The 16616-nt window shown below is 42.4% G+C and overlaps 2 protein-coding genes across 2 annotated transcripts in view; one reads left to right on the top strand and one right to left on the bottom strand.

The window, feature by feature from the left end:
• The window catches only part of BCL2L13 (BCL2 like 13), a 1170396-nt gene that overhangs the window by 159445 nt on the left and 994335 nt on the right, over window positions 1-16616 (top strand). The gene's annotated exons all lie outside the window — the stretch shown is intronic.
• Window positions 1-16616, bottom strand: part of MICAL3 (microtubule associated monooxygenase, calponin and LIM domain containing 3) — a 251291-nt gene that overhangs the window by 53132 nt on the left and 181543 nt on the right. The window contains exon 20 of the mRNA XM_049783345.1: window positions 7911-8106. Coding sequence (XP_049639302.1) covers window positions 7911-8106 — 196 coding nt within the window. The remainder of the gene's footprint in view (window positions 1-7910; window positions 8107-16616) is intronic.

The following is a 16616-nucleotide window of genomic DNA, read 5'->3' as shown; positions in this document are numbered from 1 at the left end:
AGAAGTGTCCTGTGTGTGTATGTGACTCAAACTGCTCCATCAGGCAGAACACAGACGTGCCAGCTTTGAAAGCACTGGCAGCTCAGTCAGGGCTGCCCTTCTGGTCTCAGCTCCTAGCTGCTCTTAACTGTTGGCCCACAACAGTGTTTCACTGAACACTCTGAATCCTTTAGTAGATACCAGCAAGGCTGGGCAGGTGAGGAAAGTGAACCAGAGCCAGCATGTAAAAGGCACCTACTGCAGACACAGTTAAGAGATGGGACATGGGGCTGGAGCGATAGAACAGCAGTAGGGCATTTGTCTTGCACGTGGCCGATCCAGGACAGACGGTGGTTCGATTCCTGGCGTCCCATCTGGTCCCCGAGCCAGGAGCAATTTCTGAGCGCATAGTTAGGAGTAATACACCCTGAGCACCACAGGTGTGATCCAAAAAGTGGAAAAAAAAAAAGAAAAAAAAGAGAGAGAGATGGGACAGATAGGAGCTTAAGAGATAGCATGTGCCTTGCACGTAGCCAATCTGGGACCAACCCAGGTTTGATCCCCCAAGTTTGCCAGAAGTGATTTCTTTTTTTTTTTTAATCTTTATTTAAACACCGTGATTACAAACATGATTATAGTTGTATGATTACAGTCATGTAAAGGGCACCCCCCTTCACCGGTGCAACATTCCCACCACCAATTTCCCAGATCTCCCTCCTCCCTACCCCCCTACACCTGTACTCGAGACAGGCTTTCTACTTCCCTCATTCATTCACATTTTATGATAGTTTTCAGTGTAGTCATCTCTGCAACTGCACTCATCACTCTATGTGATGAGCTGCATGTCCTGAGCTGCACCTACCAGCCCTCATCTGTCTTGTCTCTGAGATACTGTTAAAAATGTCCTTCATTTTTCTTAAAGCCCATAGATGAGTGAAACCATTCTGCGTCTTTCTCTCTCCCTCTGACTTACTTCACTCAGCATAATAGATTCCATGTACATCCATGTATTGGAAAATTTCATGACTTCATCTTTCCTGATGGCTGCATAGTATTCCATTGTGTATATGTACCACAGTTTCTTCAGCCACTCATCTGTTGAAGGGCATCTTGGTTGTTTCCAGAGTCTGGCTATTGTAAATAGCGCTGCAATGAATATAGGAGTAAGGAAGGGATTTTTGTATTGTATTTTTGTGTTTCTTGGGTATATTCCTAGGAGTGGTATAGCTGGATCGTATGGAAGCTCAATTTCCAGTTTGTGAAGGAATCTCCATATCGCTTTCCATAAAGGTTGTACTAGACGGCATTCCCACCAGCAGTGAAAAAGAGTTCCTTTCTCTCCACATCCCCGCCAGCACTGCTTGTTTTCCTTTTTTGTGATGTGTGCCAATCTCAGTGGCGTGAGGTGGTACCTCATAGTAGTTTTGATTTGCATCTCCCTGACGATTAGTGATGTTGAACATCTTTTCATGTGCCTTTTGGCCATTTGCCTTTCTTCTTTTTCAAAGTGTCTGTTCATTTCTTCTCCCCATTTTTTGATGGGGTTAGTTGTTTTTTTCTTGTATAGTTCTGTCAGTACCTTGTAAATTTTGGATATTAGCCCTTTATCTGATGTGTATTGGGTGAATAATTTCTCCCACTCAGTGGGTGGCCTTTGTATTCTGGGCACTATTTCCTTTGAGATGCAGAAGCTTTTCAGCTTAATATAGTCCCATCTGTTTATCTCTGCTTCCACTTGCTTGGAAAGTGCCGTCTCCTCCTTAAAGATGCCTTTAGTCTCAATGTCCTGGAGTGTTTCACCTACATGTTGTTCTATATACCTTATAGTTTCAGTTCTGATATCAAGGTCTTTAATCCATTTGGATTTTACCTTTGTACATGGTGTTAGCTGTGGGTCTGAGTTCGCTTTTTTGCAAGTGGCTAACCAGTTGTGCCAACACCACTTGTTGAATAGGCTTTCCCTGCTCCATTTAGGATTTCTTGCTCCTTTATCAAAAACAAGGTGGTTATATGTCTGAGGAACCTTCTCTGAGTACTCAAGCCTATTCCACTGATCTGAGGGTCTGTTTTTATTCCAATACCATGCTGTTTTTATAACTGTTGCTTTGTAATACAACTTAAAATTGGGGAAAGTAATGCCTCCCATATTCCTTTTCCCAAGGAGTGCTTTAGCTATTCGAGGTTGTTTGTTGTTCCAGATGAATTTCAGAAGTATTTGATCCACTTCTTTGAAAAATGTCATGGGTATCTTTAGAGGAATCGCGTTAAATCTGTACAATGCTTTTGGAAGTATTGCCATTTTAATGATGTTGATCCTGCCAATCCATGAGCATGGTATGTGTTTCCATTTCCGCGTGTCCTCTCTTATTTCTTGGAGCAGTGTTTTGTAGTTTTCTTTGTATAGATCCTTCACATCTTTAGTCAGGTTGACTCCAAGATATTTGAGTTTGTGTGGAACTAATGTGAATGGGATTGTTCTCTTAATGTCCATTTCTTCCCTATCATTATTAGTGTATAAAAAGGCCATTGATTTTTGTGTGTTAATTTTGTATCCTGCCACTTTGCTATACAAATCTATTATTTCTAGAAGCTTTTTGGTAGAGTCTTTAGGGTTTTCTAAGTAGAGTATCATGTCATCTGCAAACAGTGAGAGCTTGACTTCTTCCTTTCCTATCTGGATTCCCTTGATATCTTTTTCTTGCCTAATCGCTATAGCAAGTACTTCCAGTGCTATGTTGAATAGGAGTGGTGAGAGAGGACAGCCTTGTCTTGTACCAGAATTTAGAGGAAAGGATTTTAGTTTTTCTCCATTGAGGATAATATTTGCCACTGGCTTCTGGTAGATGGCTTTGACTATATTGAGAAAGGTTCCTTTTATTCCTATCTTGCTGAGAGTTTTCATCAAGAATGGGTGTTGAGGGGCCGGGCGGTGGCGCTGGAGGTAAGGTGCCTGCCTTATCTGCGCTAGCCTAGGAGACGGACCGCGGTTCGATCCCCCGGCGTCCCATATGGTCCCCCAAGCCAGGAGCGACTTCTGAGCGCATAGCCAGGAGTAACCCCTGAGCGTTACCGGGTGTGGCCCAAAAACCAAAAAAAAAAAAAAAAAAAAAAAAAAAGAATGGGTGTTGAACCTTATCAAATGCTTTTTCTGCATCTATTGATATGACCATGTGATTTTTATTTTTGTTGTTGTTTATGTTGTGTATTATATTGATAGATTTACGGATGTTAAACCATCCTTGCATTCCTGGGATGAAACCTACTTGATCAAAGTGAATGATCTTCTTGATGAGGCACTGGATCCTGTTCGCCAGGATTTTGTTGAGGATCTTTGCATCTGTGTTCATCAGGGATATTGGTCTGTAATTTTCTTTTTTGGCAGCATCTCTATCAGGTTTTGGTATTAAGGTGATGTTGGCTTCATAAAAGCTATTTGGAAGTATTCCTGTTTTTTCGATTTCATAAAAGAGCCTGGCCAGAATTGGTAGTAGTTCCTCTTGAAAGGTCTGAAAGAATTCATTCGTGAATCCATCAGGGCCTGGGCTTTTGTTTTTGGGTAAATTTTTGATTACAGTTTTAATTTCCTCAATAGTGATGGGGGTGTTTAGATATGCTACCTCTTCTTTATTCAACCGTGGAAGGTTATATGAGTTCAGAAATTTATCCATTTCTTCCAGGTTCTCATATTTAGTGGCATAGAGTTTCTCAAAGTATTCTCTGAATACCCTTTGAATCTCTGCAGTATCTGTAGTGATCTCCCCCTTCTCATTTCTAATACGCGTTATCAAGTTTCTCTCTTTCTTTTGCTTTGTGAGTTTTGCCAATGGTCTATCAATCTTGTTTATTTTTTCAAAGAACCAACTTCTGCTTTCGTTGATCTTTCGGATTGTTTTTTGGGTTTCCACTTCGTTGATTTCTGCTCTCAGCTTTGTTATTTCCTTCTGTCTCCCTATTTTTGGGTCCTTTTGTTGAGCACTTTCTAGTTCTATTAGCTGTGTCATTAAGCTACTCAGGTAAGCTCCTTCTTCCTTCCTGATGTGTGCTTGCAAAGCTATAAATTTTCCTCTCAGTACTGCTTTTGCTGTGTCCCATAAGTTCTGATAGTTTGTGTCTTTATTGTCATTTGTTTCCAGGAACCTTTTGATTTCCTCCTTGATTTCATCTCGGACCCACTGGTTATTGAGTATAAGGCTGTTTAACTTCCAGGTGTTAAATTTTTTCTTCTGTGTCCCTTTGCAGTTCACATCTAACTTCAGAGCCTTGTGGTCAGCAAAGGCAGCCTGCAAAATGTCTATCTTTTTTATTTTATGGAGGTATGTTTTATGTGCCAGCACGTGATCTATCCTGGAGAATGATCCATGTACATTGGAAAAGAATGTGTATCCAGGTTTCTGAGGATAGAGTGCCCTATATATATCTACTAGGCCTCTTTCATCCATTTCTCTTTGCAGGTCTAGTATATTTTTGTTGGGTTTCCATTTGGTTGACCTATCAAGTGTTGACAAGCCTGTGTTGAGGTCTCCCACAATTATTGTGTTATTATTGATATCCTTCTTCAGATTTGTCAACAATTGTATTAAATACTTTGCTGGACCCTCATTCGGTGCGTATATGTTTAGGAGAGTGATTTCTTCTTGCTGTACAAATCCCTTGATTAGTACATAATATCCATCTTTGTCCCTTACAACTTTTCTGAGTATAAAGTTTGTGTCATCTGATATTAGTATGGCCACCCCCGCTTTTTTAAGGGTGTTGTTTGCTTGAATGATTTTCCTCCAGCCTTTGATTTTGAGTCTATGTTTATTCTGACTATTCAGGTGTGTTTCTTGTAGACAGCAGAAGGTTGGCTTCAGTTTTTTGATCCATTTCGCCACTCTGTGCCTCTTAACTGGTGCATTTAGTCCATTGACATTGAGAGAAATAATTGTCATGGGATTTATTGCCATCTTTGTGTAGAAGTTTGGTGTGTTTTTTGTTCTGTCTTGTTTTTAGAGTAGATCTTTCAGTTTTTCTTTTAAGGCTGGTTTTGAGTCTGCAAAGATTTTGAGCTGTTGTTTATCTGTGAAGCCGTGTATACATCCGTCAAACCTGAAACTTAGTTTTGCTGGGTGCAATATTCTTGGCGAAGCATTTATTTCATTGAGTTTTGCCACTACGTCCCACCACTGCCTTCTGGCCTTGAGTGTTTCTGGTGACAGGTCTGCTGTAAATTTCAAGGATGCTCCCTGGAATGTAATTTCCCTTTTCGATCTTGCTGCTTGCAGTATTCTATCTCTATCGGTGGGTTTCATCATGGTGACTAGGATGTGTCTTGGGGTGTTTCTACTGGGGTCTTTTTTAGCTGGTACTCTTCGGGCATGCAGGATTTGGTCACATGTTTTCTTTAACTCTGGTAGTTTCTCTGTGATGATGTTCTTAACCATTGATTCTTCCTGAAGATTTTCTTCTTGGGTCTCTGGAACTCCAATGATTCTAAAGTTGTTTCTGTTGAGCTTATCAAAGACTTCTATTTTCATCTTCTCATATTCTTTGAGTAAATTTTCCATTGTCTGATCATTTGATTTGAGGCTTTTTTCCAATCTCTTCTGCTGTGTAAAGTTGTTATGCATCTCGTCTTCTAAAGCACTAATTCTATCCTCAGCTGCTATTAACCTGTTGGAAAGCTCATCCATTATGTTCTTCAATTCGTCTACTGAGTTTTTCAGACCTGTTATCTGATCTGATATTTCAGTTTGGAGTTTTCTGATTTCTATCTTCATATTATCTTGATTTTTATTAGTGTTCTGATTTATACTTTCTTTGATATCTGTTAGCAACCTCCATATTTCGTCTCTAAACTCCATTTCTGAAAGACTGCTTAGGTAGTTGGTCGTTGTTGGGTCACAGAGTTTCCATCTTCATTCTCTATGGTTGAAGTTGGTCTGCGTAGTCTCCCCATTGTCACGCTTATGCTGTGGGTTTTTCTACGTGTTGTGGTGGTACTCATTGGCTAGGTGGAGTGCGCGGCCTCGAAGCGCAGCGGAGCGGCCGCGCTCCGGCCCCCAAACACTCACCTCAGCCGAGGCAAGCCGTCAGGGGATGCCAGGAGAAGTCCCCAAATGTCCACAATCCACAACTCCAACAGAAAACACACGCCTCAGGAGACACGCCTCAGCCGAGGCAAGCCGTCAGGGGATGCCAGGAGAAGTCCCAGAAGTGATTTCTGAGTGCAGAGCTGGGAGTAACCCCTGAGTGCCACTGGGTGTGGCTCATCAAACAAAAACAACAATAATAAAAAAGAGATTGGATAGACCAAATAAAAAACTTTTTTTTTTTTTTTTTGCTTTGTGTGGCCTCTGGGACATAAACATTCTTTTTTTATTTCCTACCCTCAACTATGCTCAGAACTTACTCCTAATTCTCTGCTCATGGGATCACTCCTGGTGAGGCTTGGAACCTTATGGGGATCCAACTTGGATTGGCTTTGTGCAAGTATTTTATCCACTGTACTACTTGTCTAGCTCCTATACTTTTTTTTTTTAAATCACTGGATATAACATAAACATAAACTCGAGAGGTGTGCTGCTTTCCCCAAGATGCCTATCCATAATGATGTGTCTTTATCAGGAACACCAAATTCCAACTTGGGACTTGGTCCATAGAATCAGAGGTTCTCATGAATGCACAGACTTCAGCCTGCTATTATTGTCCCTGTGTGGGGTGCCCTATTCCAGCCCCACAAGCACACCTGAGAGCAGGAAACCTATGATTGGAGCTTCCTATTACTTTTCCAATGAAGAGCAAAACAGTAAGGAGAGGCAATTAATTATGAATCAGGTCATATGGACTGTGAGGCTCTATGGCCAACAAGATGAAGAGGGGCTGGAGAGATATCATGGAGGTAGTGCATTTGCCTTGCATGCAGAAGGACAGTGGTTCAGATCCCAGCATCCCATATGGTCCCCTGAGCCTGCCAGAGCGATTCTGAGCACAGAGCCAGTAGTAACCCCTGAGCGCTGCTGGGTGTGACCCAAAAACCAAAAAAAAAAAAAAAAAAAAAAAGATGGAAGAGGGACCTAAATGTAATGGGGGCTAGGGAGATTCCCTGGGCAGCAGGGAGAAGGGAAGAATCCCGAATATTGGCCAGTCAGATTATATATATTGGTTTTTGGGTCATACCTGGTGGTGCTTAGGGGTTACTCCTGGCTCTAAACTCAGGGTTTATTCCTGGCAATGATAGAGGGACCATATGGGATGTTGGGAATCAAATCTGGGTCAGCCATGTGCAAGGCAAACATCCTACCCATTGTGCTATATCTCTGATCCAGAATCTCAGTCAACTCTTGATTCAAGTCTTAGTCACTAACAATACTTACCGATAAGGAGACAACGTACATGTTATTTTTTGGGTTTTGGGTTATACCCAGCTCAGTTTACTCCTGGCTCTGGGCTCAGAAATTACTCATGGGGTAAGAGGATAGGGCTTAGGGTTGTCGGGAATTGAAACTGGGTCAGCAGCATGCAAGGCAAGTGCCTTACCCATTGCACTAATGCTCCAATCTGATATACATGCTCTTGTCTATACTACAGGATTCCTGTGAAGAGGACCAAGAGGTAAAGGATCAAGAAGCCCTCTGTGAAGGACTGACACCAGGCAGTCACCCATTTATTAGTGCATATGTATGTCAAGTGCAATTGGAACTTTTATCTACATCTAACCCCCATACCACTTTGTGGTGAGGGCACACACCACAACCTCATGTGACTGATGAAGAACTGGAGCCAAGGCCTTTGTCTAGGGTCACAGAGTTGGTAGGTGTCTTGGCATAGCCAAGACAAAAACCCAGCTATTAAATAGGTGTACTGTCCTCCTTGAGCAGGGAAGCCACCAGCACTTTGTAGCACCCAGGATTTGGAAGGTAGGTTTGAACAGCCCCAACACACTGGCTGACCTGCTGTCAATGTCCTCCTCTGTGCCCTTGTCCAGCACGCTGCTCAGGTTGTGCTCGGCCTGTGTCTCCTCAGGCACCTCCTCCAGTTCTTCCACCTGCTTCACAGAGAGGCGGTAGTTCTCCAGTTCGATCCTTTCAGGGGTGCCCCTTAGCCTCTTGGCAATGCTGGGTTCCTCCAAGCCATTCACACTTGAACCTACAAGGCAAATAAACAGCCAGGTTCTGATGACAAATGAAGAGAATAAAACACAGGCCGGAATAGGTACAGGTGCACTGGGACAAGAGATATTCAAAGATTCAAGGCCATCCCTTCCAAATCAAAGATTTGGTCATCCCAATCCAAAAGTGGTGGGCAGCCTCCCTCATAGACAGGGAGACTTGGGGAGGCCTTAAAAGTCAAATGGCCACAACTTTAGCTAGAGGCCAGGCCAGGCCGGTGGGAAAAGGATACAACTTTGTCAAACAGACTGCTGGTGTGCTCCTACAGGAGAGGCTGCTCCCCTCCTTTATTGTCCCTGATATCCTAATGAGGATATCATGAACTGGGGGTTGGGTTAAGGGTACCTAGCTTAGACCTTGAAGAAGCTCTTCTCATGGACAAGGAAGAGTCCTGTGGATTCCCCTTCCAGTACCTAGTCAAGAGTGCATGGATACGAGGGTCTTCTAATTCAGATTCCAAGAGGTTCAGTGTGCCTGTACCCGCATGGTTGTGGTGGTAGTGTGCTCTGAGTAGAGAGATGCTTGTTACCTATCCATAAACTAAATCAGAAAGAATCTAGGAACTTGTCCCTAAGGTCTGGATGGTGCAGGTAAAGTGGTGCTCACCCAGCTCTACTATAAAGTAATCTCACCTTTAGAGAAATTTGTTGGATGAGATACAGAATGCATGAGACTTCTCAATTGCTTCCTTGTGATATTTAGTATCTATTGATCTTTGCTGGAGGCAGGGTGAATAAAATAACTGTAAGTTCCATCTCTCATTCTTTTTTTTTTTTTCTTTTGGTCACACCCAGCAGCACTCAGGAGACCATATGGGATGCCGAGATTTGAACCACCGACTTTCTGCATGGAAGGCAAACGCCTTACCTCCATGCTATCTCTTCGGCCACCTATCATTCTTTTCTAAAGAAGAAATTTTTTTTTTTTTTTTTTTTTGGTTTTTGGGCCACACCCGTTTGACGCTCAGGGGTTACTCCTGGCTATGTGCTCAGAAATCGCCTCTGGCTTGGGGGGACCATATGGGACGCCGGGGGATCGAACCGCGGTCCTTCCTTGGCTAGCGCTTGCAAGGCAGACACCTTACCTCCAGCGCCACCTACCCGGCCCCTAAAGAAGAAATTTTCCTGTTTCACTTTTTAAATAATTTTTCTGATGCAACTAAAATGTTACATCTGTTTCTCTCAATCTATAACTACAGATCCCAAACTTTGTCAGAAGGTATACTATTTATTCTTTAAGAGTTCCCCTTAATATGATTGTAACAAACATACTTAAGAGTCAGACAGATCCAGACTTCACCAGTGACAGAATCTTAGAAAAATTACTAACCAGTGAAACAACTCATTTCCTAATCTATACGTGAAGATTATACCCACCTTCCAAGGTTTCTATGAATGAATATACACATATGTGTTTATGCCAATTATATGCCCATATATATCATCATCTTCTACTTAAATCAAGTACATGGTCAGTATGTGGCAAATAGGAGTTAAATGGCATATCTGATGTCCAGTAATATTTTCAACACCAAGCTGTATGCAATCGGGTACAAGTATGCTACATCTATTTGCTCTGAACTACAAAAATAAACAATTATTTATCAGAGAACAATGGGAAGAGAGTGTCAAAATGAAGGAGGGCTGGAGAAATATCATGGAGGTAAGGCATTTGCCTTGCATGCAGAAGAACGGTGGTTCTAATCCCGGCGTCCCATATGGTCCCTCAATCCTGCCAGGAGTGATTTCTGAGCGTAGAGCCAAGAGTAATCCCTTGGTGCTGCCGGTTGTGAACCAAAAAACAAAAATAAAATAAAACAGAAATAAAGAAATAGTACAGTGGATAGGGTGTTGGCCTTGCATGTGGCCTACTCAGTTTCAATCTTTTGCACTTCATTTAGCTTATCTAACCTTGATAGGAGTGATCCCTTACCATAAAGCCAGAAGTAAGCCCTGGGTACAGAGCCTGGAGTAAGCCCTGAGCAATGCCAGATGAGGCCCCAAAACAATAAAAAAATAATGAGGCACAGCATCAACTTAAGCATAGAGATGGGAAGAAACAGATGATATCACTAGAATTTCAAGGAGTACACTAAAGGAGGAAGAGATGAGATATGAAACAAAGGAGAGATACCATAATGAATGATCTTTCTTCCTGGCCAAGGAAGCTAACTGATTCTGTGACAGTCTACACTTTTTTTGTTTTGTTTTGTTTTTGGGCCACACCCTGTGACGCTCAGGGGTTACTCCTGGCTATGCGCTCAGAAGTTGCTCCTGGCTTCTTGGGGGGCCATATGGGACACCGGGGGATCGAACCGCGGTCCGTCCTAGGCTAGTGCAGGCAAGGCAGGCACCTTACCTCCAGCGCCACCGCCCGGCCCCGACAGTCTACACTCTTAAGAAATCACAGAAGGACGGTGGTTTGAGTCCCAGCATCCCATATGGTACCCTGAGCCTGCCAGGAGCGATTTCTGAGTGTAGGCCAGGAGTAACCCCTGAGTGTTGCCAGGTGTGACCAAAAAAAAAAAAGAAATCAAACTGAGAAATATCATACTAGCTCAGCTTTGGGTGGAAATGTCTGTGTAGCAGAAAAAGCCTCTATAATGAAGGACTGCAGGATACAGATGAGGATATTAATTTAGTAAATTTTTGCGACGTGACAGATTATATAGAAAATGTTCTAGAGGGGCCAGTGAGGTGGCGCTAGAGGCAAGGTGTCTGCCTTGCAAGCGCTAGCCAAGGAAGGATCTCGGTTCGATCCCCCGGCGTCCCATATGGTCCCCCCAAGCCAGGGGCAATTTCTGAGCGCTTAGCCAGGAGTAACCCCTGAGCATCAAATGGGTGTGGCCCGAAAAACAAAACAAAACAAAACAAAAAAAATCATAAAAAAAAAAAGAAAATGTTCTAGAAACTTAGTACTCTGCTTTCCCAGGAGCTCAGAACCTCTTTGTAATGCCAGCAGAAAGGACTGTTTATGATCGCAGGAAGCCTCAGTGTATCTGTTATCTCACTAGTGTCTTTCACCAAGTACAATCTAATTTACTGAGACTGAAAAGAAAAGAAAGAAAAGACTGAAAGAAAGATCTGGACCGAACCCGGAGAGACAGCACAGCGGCGTTTAACTTGCAAGCAGCCGATCCAGGACCAAAGGTGGTTGGTTCGAATCTCGGTGTCTCATATGGTCCCCCATGCCTGCCAGGAGTTATTTCTGAGCAGACAGCCAGGAGTAACCCCTGAGCACCGCCGGGTGTGGCCCAAAAACCAAAAAAAAGAAAAAAAGAAAAAAAGAAAGATCTGGACCACACTCATCTACAAATTCAGATAAATGTACAGTAATTGGGAAAAAGGCCCAGAGAAATGTACCAAAAGAAATAAAAGGTTTGGGTTAAAATCCCTGGGCTCAGTAAGTGCAGTTTTATAGTTCTAATTGTTTTCTTGTCGGACAAGTATTTAAGTAAAATGATCAAAAAAATTGACCAGCTGCCACATCCCACTCAGGAGAAGCACACACCAAAGTATAGTGCTCTCCTGAAAAGGAATTATTTGCCAAAAAGGCCCGCTTAGAGCAGTCAAAATCACTTGACCCTTTGCGTGGATGGTTTGGCAATAATTCTAAATATGTGGCTGTAACTATCTCTCTCTTTATTTTTAACCATTATTAGAAATCAGGCCTTAGTAAATTCTTTCTAAGGACAGTACTAATCCCGCCTAAAGTCTCCCACTTAACTGCTCCCTGTAATTTTTGCTACTCTGGCGCCAAGAAACAGATTTTTCCATATTACTTAGCTCAAAACAAAGTAATTTTCACTCCCCCCCCCAAAACTCTGAAACATTCCTCACTCTTCCAACTTCCCTGATAATTACAAGCTGCCTTTTCACCTTCAGCATCAGCTCTTTAATATGCTAATCTAAGCCAGGGTCTTTCCTTTCTTTCCCCAGTCTCTTTGACGTCTAGAATTTGCACCTTTTTTCCCTGCCTCTAACCTTTAAAAGTCAGCCAGCTCAAAAAATAAATTTGTCTCCGTTTCGTTCCTTGTAAACGCGAGTCCCCATGCAATCTGCGTGGTTTCATTCATTTTTACAATATATTTTCTGTCATTCGCCATTCCGCGTGCCCACCTTCTCCTCCGTGGAATTTTTTTTTTTTTTTTTTTTTTTTTTTTTTTTTTTTTTTTTTTTTTTTTTGGTTTTTGGGCCACACCCGGTAACGCTCAGGGGTTACTCCTGGCTATGCGCTCAGAAGTCGCTCCTGGCTTGGGGGACCATATGGGACGCCGGGGGATCGAACCGCGGTCCGTCTCCTAGGCTAGCGCAGGTAAGGCAGGCACCTTACCTCCAGCGCCACCGCCCGGCCCCATCCTCCGTGGAATTTTTCCCGAACTCCACGAAGGACCTGTTTGCAGGTGCTGAAAACTGCAAACAAAATTTGGCTCACAGCAAATGGCGCTCCGAACTTTGACCTGAATCCTGGACCCAAGAAAACAGCGAGTATGGTGAGATTTCTGCTTTTCAGTTTCATTTTGGCTCTTTTCGGGTGCACTGAGCCCAAAACCCTGGGCCACGTGCAACAATGTTCAAAGATGGCCGTGACCCCTTCTAGGGAAAGAAGGGCAACTGAAAGAAGGGAGGTGGAAGCTTGCATCACCTCCAGCCCAGGCCCAGGCCTAGAACTGAAACTTTGTTACAAAAAACAAAAACCTGGGCCTGGAACTCGCAGCCTAGATGGGGGATAAAGCCACGTGGCTGGGGCCTAAGCACAAAGGCCTCCATCCATCGCCATCCAGCCCCATCGTTATTTATTTGACACAACAACCAGCTAATTTAAAGTAAGGCTTATCTAAAATTTTTGCATTGTTGTAGAGAAAACATTTTTAGGAAATTAGTGTATAGTATATATATTTTAATCATTATATGGTAAAACAGATTTTCCTGAACTCAACAAATAAATAGTAGATATTAAGATTATTGTTTCAGAATCCAAATTTAAATTTATGAGGCTTAATAGTTGTCTGTTTCTTTCTCTAAAGTCACAAAATAACATGTAAAGTTAAATTTTTTTCTCTTTACATGCTCTTTATCATAAGTATAGTGAAAGATTATTATTATGTATATTTTGTAGAAACATAAAAGCTTTGCTTTTTAAAGTCTGTTGCTTATTAAAGCATTTAAAATATTTTGATTATTTACTACATTAAATAAAGTAGGTGCTGCAAGCTGCTTCTCCCAATCTGGTGACTTTAATTATCACAGTTCTGTTGGATGGTGCTGAACTAAAATGTTATTTTGTTAATAATAACATTGTATTGGTATAGTATATCTAATAAAATTTCCAAGTGTGTGCCATCAGCGCTATGTGCTGCTGTTAACATGTTAAATAAAAGTCATTGTGCCATAAAAAAAAAAAAATTCCTGGGCTCAGCAGTGCTCTGTGAGCATGCTATTCTAGGTTTTGTACAGGGCACATCACTTGAAACTGCTCAGCTCCGTTTTTCAAAACTGAAGCAGTCTTCAGAGTATAAGCCTACTAGCTGGACTACAGCACTTGTATATTTAATATATGTGGACTACACGGTGTTGAGCAAAGATGGATGAAAAAGGTTGTAAAGTCCAAGTATAGCTAGCAGGATTCAGTGAGTTGGCCAAGAACCACCTGGATCCCACTTACATCCTTTAGGGCAATTGCCATCACAGTGTCTTTCAACCGAGAGTGAGAGATTTTGGAGATCTGGAATAATTCCAAAGGCTGATTCTTCACTAAGTTAGGACAGGCAGCTCTCAGGTCACTGGTGGCCAAATGCAGCTTCACATAGACCAAGAGGAAACAGCTCCCAGGATCTGGGTCACATCCTTAATAGGAAAAAAAGACTCTGGGCTTGAACTAAGGTTCTGTTTTAGAACAGTAACTGCCTGGTGAGCTCTATGCATCATCTGGAAAGAAATATTTTTCCAAACAGGACAACCTACTTTCAGCTAATGTGCAAGAACTGCCAAAAGTCTATTTGTAGCCTTTTAATTCCAAAGGAGATGTGGACTATAAATGTGATAAGCAGGAGGCTGCCATCCCCCTCCCCAAGAGATATTGCCTCTTTCCCTTCCTGTAAAGATGACAAGTCCCAGTATGAGGTGGAATCACCTACTTAGAGTTCTTCAGTATTTAAGGTAAGTGTGAAGGGTCTCACATAAGAGACTGGGACATCTGAGTGCTGCTTTTCTCCTCTCATACACATTCCGAGCCTGCTTCCCCATTCCACTGTCCTTTCATCTTTATAAGCCTGGGAAAGCTTGAATGAAATCTGGAAATCTGACAGGGACTTTGGAAAAGGTGTAGAGAACCATGGCCAGTTTTCATTCATATCTACATATCCATAAATAAGATGCTGCAGGGATAAATTCATCCAACCATTCAACAGATATTTTGGGGCCTGAGATATTGCCACAAAAAGCTAGAGCACACTCCGTATATGTGGGAAAGATGGTTTTAATCCTTGGCCTCTAGCAGTGCTGGAGAGTAAATGACAGCCCAGGAGTAACCTCCTGAGCACTGCTGAGAGTGGTTCAAACAAAACAAAACAGACACTTATGTATTAAGTATCTGCTTCCAGCCAGACTCTGTGCTAGGTGGTCAGGCACAGCAGTGGACAAAACAGGCAGCCTGTGTTTTGAGGAACTATGATGCCACTTAACTGTTGGAGAGATTTGTTAAGAGGGTCATCTGTGGAAATGTGCCTGTGATTTGAAATGATGGGCACCATCCAGAAGAACAGCTGTCTTAAGGACTCAGAATTTCCCAATATTGCTCATTCTTATTTTTGTTTCCCTTATCAAAAACTAGAATGATTTTGCTGTGATCTTTTTCTTTTTTAAAAACTGATATATTTAAATTTATTATCTGATCTACATTTCTTTTAGTAATACTAGATGAAGTCATTTCAGATTGCTCCTTACACAACCATCCAAGGACTGGCTCCCCATAATCTTGGAAAGTAACAAGCCATGAACTACACCTATGTTATAACTCAGCAGTGGAAATTTCCCAAAGTAAAATAAACAAAATTTCCAACTAAAAGGGAACATTTGTCTAAGTGATTGATTTTAGGAAGCCTGGCTAGATGCCCTCAGAAACATTCAGAATATCAGCCAGGGACAATAATTGTCTCTTCTCTACTTTCCTGTGCTGGAAGGGAGGGGCCTTTGTCTCTGCTTTGTATTTCTCTTTGCTTATGTTAGAGATAAGATAGCTGCTGTTTTTCCCATGCTTTCACATCCTAGAGCATGTGGATAAAACAGAACCACAGGGGTAGTACACTTGCCTTATATACAACTAACCTGGGTTTGATACCTGGAATCCCATATGGTCCCTAGTCTGAGCATAGTGGCATGTGGCCCAAAACCCAACTCCCTCAACTCCCCCAACCCTCAAACCAAAGCAAACCCAAACAAAAATACACAAACCCCCCCCAAACCCCATAAAAACCAGAATCACTGACTGGCTGAGAGACATTTCTATGTGGGATAAGGCATGAGTCTTGGACTCTATAGTATTAGGCTACAAATGGAACCCAGGTTCTAATTGCAACTGAAAAGTGACATGGAAGTGAGTTCTCCTTCCACCGTGCTTAAAACTGAAGTTCCTATATGAGTTGTTGTTGCCCAATTTTATAAGTTGTGGAGCAAGGCAGACCACATATGAAATGAGTGCCATCTTGGTAAACCTACAATCATGGCTTGATCATCCTGTGTTAGCAACTTCATTACTGCTTTTTTGTTTTGTTTTGTTTTGTTTTGTTTGTTTTTTGGGTCACACCCTGCAACGCTCAGGGGTTAATCCTGGCTCTATGCTCAGAAATTGCTCCTGGCAGGCTCAGGGGACAATATGGGACGCTGGGATTCAAACCACTGACCTTCTGCATGCAAGGCAAGCACCTTACCTCCATGCTATCTCTCTGGCCCCCATAATTGCTCTGAATTATCAAGGGACAGTATAATCTGGAGTATTCAATGTGATATGGAAAAGGTTTAACCCTACCCACCCAGAGAAGATCACCTATAGGAAGATCAAAAGCCATGCAGTTTATAGGATTCTTGGGGGGGGGGGAGTCCATGCCCAGAGGTGCTCTGGGGTTATTTGTGATTCGTGCTCAGAAATCACTCAGGCAGGCTTGGGGGACCATATGGGAAGCGGAGGATTAAATTTGGGCATGCCATGAACAATGCAAATGCCATATACTGTGCTATTACTGTGGCCCCTATAGGATTTCTTCTTTGATCATTAGAAAGTGCCTAGGATCACCCATTTAGGTTTTGTTCTCCCATTGTAGCTTTTCATTTTATTTGTCTTCACAGACTAGCAAGCTAGGACTCAACTACTTTTTACAGCCATTTCTCATTCTAAGAGAGTGGAGCATTGTAGCTGTGCTTAGAGCTGGGTCCTCTTGCTTTAGAGGTCAAGCCACCGTGATGGCAAGGTGACCTTTATCCTGCTTTGCCC

The sequence above is a fragment of the Suncus etruscus genome, chromosome 11, assembly GCF_024139225.1.
Source record: "Suncus etruscus isolate mSunEtr1 chromosome 11, mSunEtr1.pri.cur, whole genome shotgun sequence".
Classification (NCBI taxonomy): domain Eukaryota; kingdom Metazoa; phylum Chordata; class Mammalia; order Eulipotyphla; family Soricidae; genus Suncus; species Suncus etruscus.
Note: the sequence above shows the minus strand (reverse complement) of the source record. Positions and strands in the feature narration are given on the sequence as shown.